Raw genomic sequence first — 18,043 nt, 5'->3', positions numbered from 1 at the left:
GGAGCTTTAGAGCTCAGCCCTAAATGCCCTATTAGAATAAGTTCGAAAGGATCAATGGATTCATGGTTAAATCCCTTCATGATGCATTTTATGCCAATTTGAGTTCAGTTGGCAAGTGCAAAGTCCCCACTCACGTCTAGCATTGGGATTCTTAACCGGCCTAGTACTGGTCCACAAGATAAACAACCCTGATCACCATAAATGTTTGGTCTTTGTGGCGGTCCCAAACACACAAATCTGTCGAATTCTGTACAATCGAAATAAACAAAACTTAAAAAAAGTCATAAGTTGAGGAAATTGTTCCTCAGCTATACCTCAAATAAGCTTATCTGAGCTACAACTCAAAAACACGTGACCCCACATTTTTTGGGGGATCAAAGCATTCATTTGGAAGGCCCTTCCATGGATATGGTGTGTACTAATAAAAATCAGCCCTATAGGATCTTCCCCATTTGTGGAGGGAAAAAATGGGCAGAAACATGGACACACATTGTCTGTCCATTTTCCCATCCACCTTTGATTGGGTTACGATGATCATACATGGCTGATTTTTGGTATACACCCTATCTGTGGAAGTGCCTTCAAAATGAATGATTTGGATCCCCCAAAACATGTGAGGCCACCACATGTGTTTTTGAGCTATAGCTCAGGTAAGCTTATCTGAACACTTTCCTTGAGAAAAATATGAATCTGAATGCTTGATTGTATTTTCTCAATCATAAGTTGTAGTTGTACACACCAAAGAGTTAATGTTGAGTACGAGCCCACCACAAAGCTAGAAAGCAAATCTATGTACAGTAGTACACCAACACAGACACATGGGAGCACGTGTAAAGATTGGATTTAGAAAATGCAACAAAAAGATTGAAGGTACAAAGCTTACTATTTGGCAGATAAGATAAAATCACCTTTTCCCCATTCCTCTTTTTTTTTTTCTTCTTTTAAGGATCAATTACCAATAGGGGAGAAAAATTAGGTGGAATTATCAACAGGACCCATGCTTTTCAGAAATTATCAACAAGGGACAAAAGAGGTCTTGTAATAAAAAGCTGGATGAAAATGCCCTTTTCTTAAGCAACAGGTTTTGCTTTTCCACTTTTCCCACTTCTCTCTTCTTTCCCTCTTTTTTTTTTTTTTTTTTTTAACTTTTTCATTTTCAACTTTGTTGTTTTTTACCTTACCAGTCATCTTCTTCATCATTTAGCCACCATTGGAGGTGGGAAAACTCGAAAATTTGAAACGTGAGTTCATTCCCATCTCTCTCTCAATATCTAGGTTTTGTTTTTCATTTGTTTTAGGGTTTTGCATTTCTCTTTCTCCCTTTCAATGGAAGATGAGGAAGATGAATCGTATGGTAGAAATAAAAAAAACATGAAAATGAACGAGTAAAAACGTGTTCATAAAGGACTTGATAAGCCCATTTGGAATTTGGTAACCCCATTTTGATATCGGATAACCCCAACCCCAGAGACTTGAAAACCCCCTTCCAAAACTCCAATACCCTTGGGCAATTTTAAGGGACTTGATAAGCCCATTCGTAAATTGGTAACCCCATTTTGATACTAGATAATCCCAATCCCAAATACTTGAAAACCCCCTTCCAAAACTCTAGTACCCTCGGCCAATTTTCGGGGACTTGATAAGCCTATTCGGAAATTGGTAACCTCATTTTGATACTTGATAACCCCAATCCTAAAGACTTGAAAACCCCCTTCCAAAACTCTAGTACCCTCGGCCAAAATTTTCAAGGACTTGATAAGCCCATTCAGAAATTGGTAACCCTATTTTTTATACTAGATAACCCCAATCACAGAGACTTGAAAACCCCCTTCCAAAACTCTAGTACCTTTGGCCAATTTTTAGGGACTTGATCACTCCATTCGGAAATTGGTGACCCGATTTTTTATACTAGATAACCCAAATCCTAGAGACTTGAAAACCCTCTTCCAAAACTCCAGTACCCTCGGCCAATTTTCAAGCACTTGATAAGCCCATTCAAAAATTGGTAACTGAACTTTTGAAAGTTACTAACCCCCTTCCAGAGAGTTGATAAACCCCTTCTGCTACAAAACCCCATGCCTATAGCAACTCTTCTAATGGCATTATAATTCTGCTCATGATAGAAATAACAAAAGGAATGGATGTTGTTTTCATTAAATGTGCTTCCTGTATTACATCCCAATTTGTGTATTACAAAAAATAATAATTAAGTAAATATAAAAATGTGTAGCCATCCATTCATGTATTACATCAACTTTTTCTTATACAACCACTTGTCTACCAAAAAAGTGAGTGAAGTAGAACTCACCCTAAAAACAAATCGCTTAAACTCTAAACAAGATAAATCAGAAACAAAGGAATGAAAAATAGTGCAAAACCCTAAAAAAGAAAGAAAAACAAAACCTAAATACAAAGAGATAGATGGTAAGAACTCAACATTCAAGTTTTCAAGATTTGCCAGCAACAATGGTGGCTGAACAAGGAGGAAGATGACTAGTAGGGTAAAAAATAAAAAAAAGGTGATAATGGAAAAGTAAAAGAAGAGGAAAGAAGGAGAAAATAAGGTCAAAACGTGTTGTAAATGCCAAAGGGTATTTTCGTCCAGCTTTTACTGACAAGACCTCTTTTGTCCCCTGTTGATAATTTTTGAAAAACATGGGTCCTGTTGATAATTTTGCCTAATGTTTGTCCCCCATTGGTAATTGGTCATTTTTTCTAACTTTCTCACACCAACTCTAGTCTCTTTAAGCCCTTGCGCCAAAAACTCTGATCAGTCATATCGAAATTCGGCTGAGTTGATTTAACAGAAAATGGGGTTATTTCTCTAATGAAATATATGGGGAACACAGAAATTTAAGAAATGCAGGTATTTTTAACAAAAAAGTCCCCTTGAGTTTTGTAGAGTTTCAAGTGTCTAGGTTGAGTTGACTCTACTCCGGCTCAACTTCAACTCTATTCCAGTTTTTGAAATACGCCCAACCCAACCAAACTAAAATCCTGAATTTTGCTTCCAACTCCACAAAATTCAAGCCAAAATAAAATAAAAAGTTAAAAAGCTCACCAATAAGCTAACTTTAATTGGTTCAAAGCTGAGTTGACTGGCCGAGTTTCAAGTTTACTTTGCATGAGTCATGACCGGGTCAAATCGACTCTGCTTTCATAATTCCTAAATGTTCATGGAAACCCACTTAAACTAAAATTGAAGAGAGAGATAGAGAAACCCCTACAAGCTTGAGTATTCGAGAGAAAAATACCCTAGTGTTTTGGAAGATTTTGGGTGGTAGATATAATATATTGTACTGATGGACAACACCATAAAGGAAAATTAATGCCCCTGCAAGAGTGAATGAAGATAAACCCCATCACCCTTGGCAGTCCCAATCCACACAAATTCCTCTGAAATTCTTGGAACATTCATACAGCTTTTGACCTAAGCCCGTGGCTATAAATCATCAGTTAGATCACTTGCTATATATATATATATATATATATATATATGAGAAAACGGTTCCTACACATATGTGTAGAGTGGGGGCCCACATTGTTTGGGTGATCCAAGCCATCCATTTTAAAGGCCCTCACATAGATAGGGTGTCTACAAAAAATTAGATCCATAGGATTATCCCAAGCCTACGATTTGTGGAGGTAAAATGGATGTCTTTAAACCTTCACAAATTAGTCCATTTTTTGCCTCCACAGTTCGAATGGTTAGGATGATCCTAGGGATCTGATTTTTTGTGGACACCCTATCTATGTGAGGGCCTTAAAAATGAATGGTTTGGATCACCCAAATAATGTGGCCCCCAATGTATTTTAAGCTAGTGTGTAGATAACTTATCTACACATATGTGTAGGAACCGTTTTCTCTCTCTCTCTCTCTCTCTCTCTCTCTCTCTCTTTCTCTCTCTCTCTCTCTATATATATATATATATATATATATATATATATATATATATATATATATTTGTGTGCAGCTGCACAGAGAAGCTATCTGTGCATGGCTGCACAAACCATGCTGGGGGCCACATTTTTTGGGGGATCCAAAGCATTCATTTGGAAGGCCCTTCCATGAATAGGGTGTGCACCAAAAATCAACCCTATAGGATCATTCTAACCCAATCAAAGTTGGAGGAGAAAATGGACAGACGCTGTTTCTGCCCATTTTTTCCCTCCACAAATGGCAGGGTTAGGATGATCCTAAAAGGCTGATTTTTCGTACACACCATATCCATGGAAGGGCCATCTAAATGAATGCTTTGGATCCCCCAAAAAATGTGCCCCCCATGGTTTGTGCAGCCATGCACAGATAGCTTATCTGTGCAGCTGCACACAAATATATATATATATATATATATATATATATATATATATATATATATATATATATATATATATATATATATGAGGAAAGTGTCTCTAGTCTCTCCCCTAGATAAGCTTATCTACTCCTCCTTTTAAAAAAACACAGTGGGCCTATGCTGTTTGGATGATCCAAAGCATTCATTTGATAGGTCCTAACATAGATAGGGTGTGCCCAAAAAATCAGCACCAAAGGGTCATCCTAGAACTTCGTTTTGTGGTGCCTTGTGGTACCCATTTTGGACACTCCACGTTTATATGCGTCCATTTTGGACACGATGTGCCCAACAAAATGAAGTTCTAGGATGACCCTTTGGTGCTGATTTTTTGGGCACACCCTATCTATGTTAGGACCTATCAAATGAATGCTTTGGATCATCCAAACAGCGTGGGCCCACTGTGTTTTTTTAAAGGGAGGAGTAGATAAGCTTATCTAGGGGAGAGACTAGAAACACTTTCCTCATATATATATGAGGAAATGGTTTGTGTGCAGCTGCACAGATAAGCTATCTGTGCATGGCTGCACAAACCATGCTGGGGGCCACATTTTTTGGGGGATCCAAAGCATTCATTTGGAAGGCCCTTCCATGAATAGGGTGTGCACCAAAAATCAACTCTATAGGATCATTCTAACCCAATCAAAGTTGGAGGCGAAAATGGACAGACGCTGTTTCTGCCCATTTTTTTCCTCCACAAATGGCAGGGTTAGGATGATCCTAAAAGGCTGATTTTTCGTACACATCATATCCATGGAAGGGCCATCTAAATGAATGTTTTGGATCCCCCAAAAAATGTGCCCCCCATGGTTTGTGCAGCCATGCACAGATAGCTTATCTGTGCAGCTGCACACAAACCATTTCCTCATATATATATATATATATATATATATATATATATAAGAAAACGGTTTCTACACACAAGTGTAGATAAGTTATCTACACACTAGCTTAAAATATAGTGGAGGGCATATTGTTTGGGTGATCCAAACCATTCATTTGATTGGCCCTCACATAGATAGGGTGTCCACAAAAAATCAGCTCAATAGGATCAGCTCAATAGGATCACCCCAACCCTAAGATTTGTTGAAGTAAAATAGACGTGTATAAAACCTTCACAAATCTGTCCATTTTTGCCTCCACAGTTTGAACTGTTAAGATGATCCTATGGAGCTGATTTTTTGTGGACACCCTATTTATGTGAGGGCCAATCAAATGAATGGTTTGGATCACGCAAACAATGAGGCCCTCCACTGTATTTTAAGCTAGTGTGTAGATACAAGGGAGCCCTTGCATAAAGAGCCGCAAAAGGGCTATTCATTGGATTCACGTCTTTTTCAGTTACATTTTAAAATAGGTTGAAAATGTAAAATCAGTTACATTTGATGATGTGGATCCAATGAAGAGACCTTTTGTGGCTCTTAATGCAAGGGCTCCCTTGTATCTATCATTCCTCATATATATATATATATATATATATATATATGAGAAAAGAGAAGGTACTCCCTGGAGTAGATAACTTATCTACTCCCTACCTTAAAATAACAGTTGGGGCCACATTGTTTGGGTGATCCAAGGCATTTATTTGATGGGCCCTCACATAGATAGGGTGTGCCCAAAAAATCAGCTCGATAGGATCATCCTAACCCTATGAACTGTGGAGGCAAAAATGGATGTGTATAAGCCTGTACAAATCTGTCCATTTTTTGCCTCCACAGTTCATAGGATTAGGATGATCCTATCGAGCTAATTTTTTGGGCACACCCTATCTATGTGAGGGCCCATCAAATGAATGCTTTGGATCACCCAAAAAATGTGGCCCCAACTGTTATTTTAAGGTAGGGAGTAGATAAGTTATCTACTCCAGGGAGTACCTTCTCTTCTCCTCTCTCTCTCTCTCTCTCTCTCTATATATATATATATATATATATATATATATCATTAAATAATAATTTTCTCAGTGTTCAATCATTGCTTTTTAAGTATAGAATCCAAAGGACATTGATATTGAAGTGAGAACAGAGTGTCAGATTAACTACAAAGAACAAAACTCTCTCTCACTGGATCTGCTTGAAATCCTCAAGCAATTTACACAACCCACAGCTTGAAAATGAAGAAACAGTTGATCCCATTTCATCTTTGCCATTCAAAGTCATAATCTGCCAACTTGCTTGAATTCCACTCCTCAATCTATCTTGAGTTCCTCATTTGGAAGGAGTCCAAATCAAGGAAGAAGGGAGAAAAGGAAAGGGATATCTTAGAATGGTGGCTTGATCTGCAAGGGAGGAAAACAAATCCAAGAGCCCACATTATAATCAGAGAAGAATTTTAAGCAAATAAGGTTAGTTTGTGGGCTCAAACTGACCTACAAATTGGACATCCAATCTACAAATTAGGTTGAATTTCAATGCTTACCCAACTGATCCCTGCGACCCACTCCATACTATTTCTCTTCCTCTCACCAAACTTGGATTCCTCTTTCAAATCATTTTCACTTGCAAACCAAGCCAACAGGAACCAATATAACAAACCACTTCACTTCATGGTTTTTCAAGTCCTTAAACCCCCTCTCTTTGCTTCTGCATTATTACTGTTTCTCATTTCTCATTCTTTCATGAAGGGATGAAAGATAGGATGGAAAGACTAGTGGTTCTGCCCTTCACTATTGGCTGTGTTTCTCAGACGAGTGTCGCCGTGAGTGAACACAATCCAAAGAAAACCAAACAAGAACAAAACCCATCTTCAACAAGTAATTCTCCCTTTTATTTTTCTCTGCCTGTATTTGATTTTCTACTTCTTTTCCTTTTAACATGACAATTGGGTTTTTTTTTTGACAATTGAGTTTTCTTTTTATGGGTTTCTAAAGAAAGACAGAGTTTATCAGGAGGGAAGATGAAGAATTCATTTGGGTTCTTTTCCCTTCCAAAATCCAACATTTCTGCAGGGTTGCATAGATTGATCAAAAGCTTCTCTCAGTTATTTGGTGAGTGGAGTTGAAACTTGTTGGATTTCCTTGAAATTTTTTTATCAGATGATTCTATCAGACAAACTATCATTGTTTTCATAGTTAGATTTTTCTAAACTTTGTTAAAATGGATGTTTTTCTTCTTCCTCTCTCTCTCTCTCTCTCTCTCTCTCTCTCTCTCTCTCTCTCTCGCTCTCTCTCTTTTTTTTGTGGCTTTGGATGTTTGATTTTGTTCAATCAGATTAAAACTATCATTGTTTTCAATGTTAGATTTTTTCTAAACAACTTGTGTTAAAAAGGGTGTTTTCTTCTACTTCTTCTTCTTCTTTTCTTTTTTTTTTTGTGAGTTTGGGTGTTTGATTTTGTTACATCAGACTAAAACCAGTGTTTAAAAACTCCTTGACACGACAAGGAACTTGCCCGAGTCGACTCCTTTTTGCCTAGGCTGTGTACCGCGTTGCACCACATCCAGATTCCGTGTTTTGCCCTACAGAGTCAATAAATTCCTTTCACTCTCCCGAGTTATGACCGCTTCAACTGCGTTCTTGGCCGCGTCCGCTCCGAGTAGACAAGGATTTTTTTTGCCGCATTACGCGTCACATCCACGTTTTTAAACACTTACTAAAACTATCATTGTTTTTATTTTTATTTTCTTCTTCTTCTTGTGGGTTTGGGTGTTTGATTTTGTTCTATCAGACTAAAACTATCATTGTTTTTATAGTTAGATTTTCAGACTAAAACTATCATTGTTTTCATAGTTAGATTTTTCTAAACAACTTCTGTTAAAAATAGTGTTTTTCTTCTTTTTATACGTGTTTGGGTGTTTGATTTTGTAGTGTACAAGGAAGAAGGTGATGGAGAGATGGGGATGGAGATAGGAATGCCAACAGATGTGAAGCATGTGACACATATAGGATGGGATGGGTCTACAACCACCACCACCACCTTGAACAACTGGGATGGCCTTAAAGCTCCTGATCAATTGATTTCTCTTCCTTCTATCTCTCTCAAGCAGTTTGAGCTTGTCATGGCTGCACAGGCAGATGTACCTCTCTCTATTGATTCTGCGATTAGACTTTCTTGAGATGATGATGATATGATGATGATGATTATGGAGATGATGATGATGGGTGTATGTGAAATGTATAGATTACAATCCTATGATGGCCTTTCTTATTTCCTTTTTATTTTTTAGAAAATTTTGGGCTACTTGCTACATTTGAAAGCTTGCATGGCCAATGATAATCTCTATCGTTGTAACCACTAATGCTAATAACTAATAACTAATAATCAATTTGTAGGTCCCAAATGCAGACATGCATGGGTAATCCAGACCGTTGATCTTGTAGAACATCACGAGACGATCTATATGGCCTTGTTCCCTCATGGAACAATCATCCCATTCATAAGATAAAGGCCTAAAAAATCAACGGTTCGGATTTTCTTGTCAGAAACCTAAATGAGGCTTGATAGATCAAGGGAATAGGATCATCCGATCGAGGAAAGGCCGCCTCCAATGAGCCGAGATCAAAGTCGAGGTCGGATCAACGGAATAGATCACTTTGGAGCCCAAAAAGTGGCTGTTTAGGAACCACTGTTTTTCCAGCATGATTTTATTAGTAATGAACATATAGAAGAGAAATTATATGATGCCCGACCGTCAAAATAAAGGGCGGAGAGAGACAAACCCTCTCTCCCTTGATTTTTAATCCAAGGTAAAGCACCGTTTTTTACTTTTCCTTGGTTAAAAAACCAAGGCAGCAGGTTTTGTCTCGCCCTTTACATTTTGACGGTCGGGCATCTCCGTATAGAAATGTGAAGCTTCTATCTGACTGATCATCTCTGCAACATGTGGAGTGGGTTCTACAGTTGGATGGACCAAAAAATTCGTATTTATCATACAATCTTAACCGTTGATCAGTTAAAATCATCTAATCAGCGCAATCTTGCACCACTTCCTTACCCATGGTGGGATCCATTCAATATATGGTGGAGATGGCAGGATAGGCTGCTAAAATCAGATGGATTAGTCAATCATCCAGCTTACATTTAGATGATCCAGACCACTCATAAGGTGGGCCCTTCCACCGATCTTGCAAAAATCATAACAATCGGAGCAGTCAGATCGATTGATATAAAATGAATGAATATAAAAACAAAGCATTATTCTGCAGATAAAAGAAATCCATCACTGGGATAATAAGACCTTCTGATTGGATAATCAGGTAATGTTATCCATCCAAAATGGGGCCCACCATATGAACAGTCAAGATCATACAACAATGCAGCCACGTGTCGACTGTGGTGGGCAACTGACCTAACCTCCAATGGAGTTAGTTGGCTTCTAGAAAATGACCCTCAATTAAATTGATATTAAATCAAGAAAAAGTTAAGAGTATGATGAAAGAAAACAAAAGGAATTCCCTGTTTTTTCATGATTTGTAGATAAAAAAATGAAGAATGAAATCACGATTTTTCTTATGATGTGGTTGTTGGGCAAAGAGGCCCGCAATCTATGTGCCATTGGAAACCATTCTTTGAAGTGCTTCTAGGGTTTTTTTTTTTTTTTTTTTTTTTTTGGGTTGGGAAAGTGATATGTTGGCCCTATTTTTTACTGTATTTATGACTACTCTTTTACATTTAGAGGGGGCTTTCCTAAGTAAACAAAAGGGTCGAATATATCATTTTTCTGTGAAGAATTAAAAAAAATGAGAAGAATGCATTCCGCAAACGTGCTATGTTTCTCCAAATCCTGTCTTTCAAGTAGTAAAAAAGTTGTTTTTCGTAGTGATGCGGAGTTGTTTTGGATCATTGTGGTTCTTTTGTTTAAAACCATTTCGTCCCACGAAGAGGGAAGAGGGAAGATGTACGCAGCCTTGCCCCTACTTTGCACAGAGGCTGTTTTCGTGACTTGAACTCGTGACCAACGCAGCCTTGCCCCTGCTTTGCAAAGAGGCTGTTTTCGTGACCACGGTCATTTACTCATTTACTCATTCGTGGGTACTTTTGACATTACTGATGCCTCTAAGGTAGATATTTGTGACATTCATAGGGACATTTGCATCTTCTTATATCACATGGAGGCCCCATCTAGTGATTGAAGGAGACTCGTCAATGCTCCAATTTTCTTTTCTAATTAATGTTAGGCCACTGATATTTGCACTACCATGTTTTAATAATTGCAAAATATCATCTTTTCTTTTCTTCTTTAATTGGGCTTCTATGAGCATTTTGGGAGGGGTAGCAACCTAACCTTTGAGGGCTGTTTAAATAATAAAAGACAAGATGAGTTAGTGCAATTATCAAAACATGTTAGTGCCAACATCAGTAGAAAAGCCAATTCTAATCAAGATATCCCTTTGGCCTACCTTTGGATTAAAGGCAAGGCTTACCACTATTGTGGGTCCGAATGGACTAAGGATTGCCTATAAGAATAGGAATGATTTATTAAGGAAATGATATGTTAGTCCCATTTTTTACTTGGGATACCCCTTAGTGTAAAAGAGTAGTCATAAATACACTAGATCTCTAGTACCTCCTGATTCTCAGTAGGAGTATACATCCTACATAGATTACTTTCCTTTTCTGTTTCTACTTGTGAGATTATCCACAAAGCAAGAAAGTTGATGATTTGAGCACTTTACTGTTTGGGTTTAGCAGACGTGGATTTTTAAAGAGCAACCAAAAAACCACATTCGTATTGAATGTATCATGGCAAAATAAATGTAATATTAAAGTGCAAAAAGGTATTAGAAATTTGGTCCTCTGATGGTTTGAATTTGAATTGGGAGCAATTGAAGTTTATAACCAACCAGAACCAGAACCTTTGGAGTTTTCTTTTCAAGCCATTCAATGAAAAAATAAAAGCAAGCTTCTTCAATAATAAGAAACTGTCACAAAAGCATAGAAAATAACAGCATGTAAAATAAAATAGCTACATTGTTTGATGTTTCCAAAGTAAGCAATTATCTGTCCTATCCAAATAAATCCAGACTTGGGCCAAAGGAAGCACAAAATTTCTACCTCTCCCACGTAAAAATTCTCCTTTGTCATTCATCTCTACCCCTCTTTCTTTCTCTCTTTTCATGTTATGTCTTCATGATTGAAAGTCCAAGCCATCCATCAAAAAGAATCTAGAAAGTCACCCATTCATCGGCAATTTTCCTTCCCCTAAGCTCCAAAATCAATTTCTAAATTGATAATATGGCTGGCTATAAGAAATGCTCAAGGATCTGGATTTGCTGCAAATTAATTCCCCAGAGTCTGACTTAATGCTAGGAACGTAGGATGAAAGATTGTTCTTTGAATGGCAGCCCTATGATGAAAAATTTGTGCGCGCGGGCGTGTGTGTAGGGGGGGGGGGGGGGGGCACATCCTCCCAAATTCAAAAGATAAATGATACATGAAACATTAGTGTACAATAAACTAGTTGGGAACATATCTTGAAACAAATAAATCAAAGAACACGCATTTCTAAAAATGCAAAATCACCAGCCAATTAAACTTTCCTGAAATCCTTTCTGTCTGCCTCCCATGGAAATGAATATGAATGTCTCACATGTAGAATTCTAGAAAGAAACATAAGACAGAATCTCACTTGTAGAATTCTACAAAGAAACATTTGATGGAACTTACTAGTACAATTGGCGCCTTTACCTATTATGAGGGAAATCTTCATTCTCGACTTCATCCCTCACTGCACTATAGAGGAATTTCAAGTGTTATATGAAGGAGAAGTTCATTGGAAAAGACAAACTTTTAAGAGAAATGCAGTTTGAATGGATCACCATCCAAAATACTTAGTAGTGACTACACCTTACTAAAGGAATGCTACTGCATGAGTCTGGTGTGGACTCCACACTCCAAAGAAAAGCGACAGATGTCATCCTTGGTTCTGTTCAATTAAAAATTATCAGGCAATCAACCCCACCAGAATCTAAACATAACACCAATTTATCTACCATTGGATTTGTGTAATTAAAGTCCAAGCCATTCATCAAAAAATGGTCTAGAAATTCTCCAAAGATCAAAAAACATATTTCTAAGAAGATAATATTGCTATAAGTAACACTCAATGTTATGCATTTGATGCAAATTAATGTCATGAAGCCTAGCTTAATGCTAGGATCCTAGTATAGAAGGTTGTTCTTTGAATGGCAGTCATAGGATGACAAAAAGGTAGAAAGAACACATCATCCCAAATTCAAAACCTGTCTATTTCAGTGTAATATTTTGATCTAAAACTCTAAGATTAGCAACAAATAATGCCGCATCTGTGCATCAAATCACCCATACATCATGGTGGCAATACATTCTAATTCTGCACACTGAGTGTAACTGAATAAATCTTAGACTGATCGGGCATCTGAAAAAAATGAAGAATGTTAATTGAGATACACAGTGCATTGAGATAAACGGGAGAATTTTGCTCCATCAGGGAAAAACAGAACACAACATCAAAGGACATGGAAACTGATAACAGGCACTCCCTAGATAATAAGGTCACATCTACATTCCAAATGCATTTTAGCTGACAATTATCAATTTAGACACGCAAAATCATAATTTGTAGGCTATGATTTTATAATATAGATAAATGATAGATGGTACATGATAATGCTTAGTGTGTAATATCTGAAATCGGCGGACACCAGTCTGTATTAATAAGGGAAATGCATCTAGAAATGCCATGGGAGACTATTCATAACAGCGTGCATTTGATTCAGAATCATTAAACTTGTTTCCTAACGCAAGAAAAGGGCAATAATTTCCAAAACATGTTTACCTCAAATTTCAAAACTTCGTCTGAGCCCAATCCAGTAGTAGAAACTGAGGGATTAGTATAAACCCTGCAATACATATGACAAGTTATTTCTAACAGAATGATACTACACCGGCACATACATAATATCGGTTTGATTCAATTGTAAGGTCTGACAGTTAGCAGAACGTAGAATCTCACAAAGGAATTTCACCCAATGCCTTTTCAATTGTAAGGTCTGAGAGTTCTCGAGGAGATTACAAATGATAGAGTTGACCTAGCCTAGCGACATCCATCCCTTGTCTCCAACCGGTTTATCTCTGAAAATGGTTCTAAATAGTGGTATACTGAGGCTAGCGAGGAGGACAACCAAACCAACATATTAATAAGTTGTTAAGGTCTCGGTTCCGTCTATGATCAGCATACCAATCAGTTTTCTTGTTTGTTGACAGGAGAAGTCTATGTACATGAAGGAATCACATTATATATAGAGGAATAAAAACCTCTAGGTGCTTTCTGTAAGCCCTAGCGTTCCCATGGGTTCAATCATTCACTTTTACCTTCTTGTTTTGATGCTAACAAACCCAAATTGATTAGTCTTTATGGACTAATGTGTTGGCTTGTAGTGTTGTGCCTTAGACAGGAATTTCACATGTCAATCGACATTACACAACTCACTCAACTCAACACATCGCTTGCGGATTAGCATGCACAATGGACCAAAGTGCTTCTACACACATGAGAGAGATCATCCTCGGAAGATACTCAAGTCAAGAGCTCAAGTCAAAGATCCCACAAGTTGCCTAGCAAGTGCCAAAGAGAAGCTTGGAGATGAACTAGCATTGGTGGCCTTCTCATGCAACATTGAAGATGTCCAAGAGATGGAGGAAGCCACATGATCCGAAGAAAGTTGAAGCGTTCACTCGCAAGTCAAAGACGTTCAAGAAAGTGTGGAGGAGCCAAGACATCAAGAAGACTCAAGGTTTACACTTTTAGATTGTATTGGAGTCCTCTTGTTTTAAATGTACTTGCACTTTCAAAGGTTTTCAAATGGTTTTTCATAACAAATTTGACATCTTTGAAAGCCATCTACACACCCTAAAATGTGTTTGAAAACCTTGGACAAAAGCCCAAAGACCATGGCCCAAGTACCTAAAATTTTTATATGTAAAACTCAAATTTCAAGCAGGGCCGGTCGACCGGGGTTCCCCGGACGACTGCTGCAAGGTGGCTGGAAATCCAGCACTTGTCGAAACATAGCGGGCCGGTCAACCGCGGAGGTGTTCCTGGAAATCCAGAAACACTTCATCGTGGTCGGGCCGGCCGACCGCAATAGGGCCGGGCGACCGCGGATAGGAACCTGGCCAAAAAATAAAATGGTCTAGGTAGCGCTCGCCGGGCGACCGCCATGGGCTGGTCGACTGCAACGATAGAAATTTGAAAATTAAAAAGGTTTGCCCGATAGGGGCGGACAACCGCCGTAGCTCGGTCGACCACGCCAGTCTGGCAAAAGAGTCGTTGGGGCTTGCGCAGGTTGACTTTTTCAACCCAGTTTATTACGGTTGCCCCCAAACGGTCATATTTCTTGTTGAGCTATTTATACCCTATCCTAGACCAACTAAGCAACCTTTTGGTAAATCATTTTTAAATCCTTTGAGCCTAAACTTGTAAATCTAAGATTTTTTAGTTTTCTCCTCTTCATGCTTTGATTTGTACATTTACATTCAACAAGAGGATCTCCATAGGGTTTTATTGGTGTAATCATTTGGAGAGAGTGTGAGCTTCTGATTGTTTGTATTAGCCTATCAAGAGGCATTGAGTGAGCTTTATATTCTTACATTTTCATTGTAATTGGGGTCTACGATTCGGCCCAACAAGAAAGGTAAATCCGGGGCGAAGATGAGCTTTTCCCTTTGAGGCGGTTTGCGAAGAGGGATCACTACCTTGAAGGCGGTTTGCGAAGAGGAATGATTTCCTTGGAGGCGATTTTGCGAAGAGGGATTGTTCCTTGGAAGCGTTTTGCAAAGAGGGTTTGTTCCCTTGGAGGCGGTGTACATTGTAAAGCTTGAGACTCGGCGTTTAAAGAGGTCCATCATAGTGAAGAAAAATCCCAAGGAAAGACCAAGTACTTGGGTAGTGGAGTAGGTCCGTTTGTGACCGTACCACTATAAATCTTTGTGTGGTCTCCTTGCTCTCCTTCTTACCTCCTTCGGGTGATTGGTAATATCTAACCTTTCTTTATGTTTATAATTATTTGAACAAGGGTTAGATTTAGACTTGTGTTGATTTCAAAATCCTAATTGAACTTATAATTGCTAATTGTTAAAATTGGTTTTAACATTATACTTAATTAGGGCAAAAATTTTAATAACCCAATTCACCCCACCTTTTGTGTTGCCTATTGGGATTTCACCTTCCTATGTTGGAACTCTTGCCAAGCGTTCACTGCACTTGCACCTGCTCATGGTTGATTTTCTGGCATATTGACTATGTATATATTTTTGATTTCATGTGATATTCTTCTTCTCTAGAATAGTGGAATTCAACTTGAATTTACTTTTGGATAAAAAGGGATCCTTGAACTGTGACAGAACATTGTAACGAGCAAGCCAGTGGACAAGGAATCTATGATGTTCAATCACAGGGTCCCTGTGACCCATGCAAAAGTTAAGCCATGCAGCAAACAAAAGTAATGCGTTTTGAAGAGAAATAGCAATAGAACTTTTCCAGACATATGTAATTCGTGGTCTAATCAGACTCCAGCACTTCAATGCGGTACGTACCGGAGGGTAGCATGGGGAAAGTCGAAGGGTAAACCTAGTATGTAAGAGGGCCGTAGATGAGAGCCTAGATGTACGCAGGAACAAGCCAATGTGCTCCGCGCAGAGAAAGAACGCCTTTGCAGCATCCGGATCCGGATCTAGTATCCTGCTTAGGGGCAACAGAGAGAAAAGAGCGTGCGTGCGTGGGTGTGTGCGTGTGTGTGTGTGTGTGTTAAGGCTTATCTGGGGACTGCTGTTCTAGGGCATCAAATTCCTCTTCTTTCTTTTGCTGCTGATCTCTCGTCTTATATACGCTAATTCTACCGTCTGCATGCCCTCAATCTTCACGCGAAAGAACGCAACCAATAGTGCATTCTTCTTCCCTTGTTCATTGGGTTGGGCAAGGAGAGTAGCCAAGGAACCATTTAACTCTGTGATATATAACTTTTTGAAGTTAGATCTTCAGTCATCAGGTCAGAATCGCTGAGGACGACGAGGCAAAGACTACTTCTGTCACCCGATACGGTGCCTTCGAGTTTCTGGTGATTCCTTTTGGCTTGACCAAGGACCCATCTTCAAGCATAATGGTTTAGAATACTTTGTGTGTTGCAATTCGATTCTTAAAAAGGCACGATTACATGAACCTTGAAGGGTTCACTGATGCAGACTAGGCCCAATCTCCTGCAGATAGAAGGTTGACTACAAGATATTGCACTTTTGGAGGAAACTTATGGGCCGTTTGGATACATGGATTTTAAAATCCAGGTTTTAGTTTGAAAACAGTGTAAAAGACAGTTCATTATCAAGTTGTTGTATGCTGTTCTGATAGTGTTTCTTGGATTTTAAGAAAGAAATACAGGTTTTAGAAATCTCTCCCCCATCCTGAGATTTCTAAAACTTGGAAACATGTGATGGTCGCCTGCTCTCTTGCTGTTGGAAAGAAAGGCGAGAAATCAACGACAGTTGGTCTCTTTCTTCTCTCGTCTCCCATCTACAATTTTGAGGAAATCCAAGTCTAAAATCCGTGTATCCAAATGGCCCCTTAGTGTCTTGGAAAAGCAAGAAGCAGGATTAAGTGGCTAGGTCCAGTGCCGAAACAGAATATCGAGCTATGGCTCATACATGTGGGGAGTTGACCTGGTTGAAGTTTTCTAATTGAGATTGGCTTACCTTCCTCGTCTCCAGCATCATTGTATTGTGATAATACAACTGCAGTTCATATTGCTTCAAATCTAGTTTTCCATGAGAGGACGACGCACATCGAGGTGGACTATCATTTCATTCGTGAGAAGATTCAAAAAAGAGAAATGTGTACCGGTTTTGCTAGACCAGGAGACCAGGCAAGCGATATATTTACCAAACCACTAGGCAGAGTAAAGTTGAATGATGTGTAACAAGCTGGAGTTGTATGACATATACACTCCAGCTTTTTTTTTTTTTTTTGGGAGGGGGGGGGGAGTGTTAGAAGAATAGTGTAATTTACATACCCGACTAGGGGTATTCTTGTCTTCCCACATGTATCCCTACTGACGTATATAATACATCTTATGAGAGGGGGAGCAAACTTCTCTCTCTCACTTCTTCTCTTTCTCTTTACCCCATGGGACTTCGAATACATCGAACAATCTTGTTTCTGGCTGAAATAATCCATTATGATTACAGCTCAGAAAAATGAATAACACTAACATAACAACTCTTTCCTTCAAGCTTTCATTATGTGTAGTATGTATATATGCAGATTAATGATTCAACTTTTTTTTGAATGATAATGGTTCAATTTTGTTACCTCTGTTCATAATCAAGATTACTGTTACCGGTCAGAAAATCTGCACTTAAAGGGGTATTTTCTGCAACCAAACTATCAAAGTTCTCTGTTCACATACAATTTCATACACGTGTACAGTTCAAGGAATCTCTCACCTTAAACTTTGTAACTGGAAGGCTGCAAATGCGTAGAACGAATGAAGAGTTGACAGTGGTATTGTTGGCAGAAACCTACAGTTCAAGGAATTGCCAAGGATGCAAGAGAAAAAGATGATGGAAAAAAGAGTCAGGATGAAATGAGTTAACTTTCAGCATCATCGAAAATGAGAGTATCCGATACGATCTCGCTGATGCTCAAGACTGTTAAAGTATAAAAGAATAAAAGAACGCCTTCTCCAACAGCTTAAGCTTTTGGAGTAACTGGTTGTTTCACTTG

At 38.6% G+C, this 18,043-nt stretch overlaps 1 protein-coding gene and 1 long non-coding RNA gene across 4 annotated transcripts in view; one reads left to right on the top strand and one right to left on the bottom strand.

Moving 5' to 3' along the window:
• Nucleotides 1-6,367: 6,367 nt before the first annotated feature.
• LOC143890815 (CRIB domain-containing protein RIC4-like) lies at nucleotides 6,368-8,538 on the top strand. Of its 2 annotated transcripts, XM_077395497.1 has the most exons (4): nucleotides 6,368-6,696; nucleotides 6,976-7,104; nucleotides 7,198-7,338; nucleotides 8,157-8,538. In XM_077395497.1, exons 2-4 carry the CDS (start codon nucleotides 6,978-6,980, stop codon nucleotides 8,402-8,404), a joined length of 516 nt encoding a protein of 171 aa, XP_077251612.1. In that variant the 5' UTR covers nucleotides 6,368-6,696; nucleotides 6,976-6,977; the 3' UTR covers nucleotides 8,405-8,538. The 2 variants fall into 2 exon arrangements, with proteins under 2 accessions (XP_077251612.1, XP_077251613.1); XM_077395498.1 differs by lacking the exon at nucleotides 6,368-6,696 and having other exon boundaries at nucleotides 6,734-7,104; nucleotides 7,222-7,338.
• Nucleotides 8,539-11,067: 2,529 nt separating this feature from the next.
• Nucleotides 11,068-18,043, bottom strand: part of LOC143889800 (uncharacterized) — a 28,426-nt gene continuing 21,450 nt past the window's right edge. The window contains exons 2-4 of one of the 2 annotated variants that reach the window (XR_013254937.1): nucleotides 13,106-13,169; nucleotides 12,136-12,214; nucleotides 11,068-12,021 (exon numbers count right to left, since the gene is read on the bottom strand). This is a non-coding gene — a long non-coding RNA (uncharacterized LOC143889800). The remainder of the gene's footprint in view (nucleotides 12,022-12,135; nucleotides 12,215-13,105; nucleotides 13,170-18,043) is intronic. The other variant, XR_013254936.1, reaches the window with a different exon arrangement.

The sequence above is a fragment of the Tasmannia lanceolata genome, unplaced genomic scaffold (genome assembly GCF_043159265.1).
Source record: "Tasmannia lanceolata isolate RefF3 unplaced genomic scaffold, GAP_Taslan_0.1 ptg000013l, whole genome shotgun sequence".
NCBI classification, from domain to species: domain Eukaryota; kingdom Viridiplantae; phylum Streptophyta; class Magnoliopsida; order Canellales; family Winteraceae; genus Tasmannia; species Tasmannia lanceolata.
The sequence above is the reverse complement of the archived record's forward strand: the minus strand, read 5'-3'. Positions and strand labels throughout refer to the sequence as shown.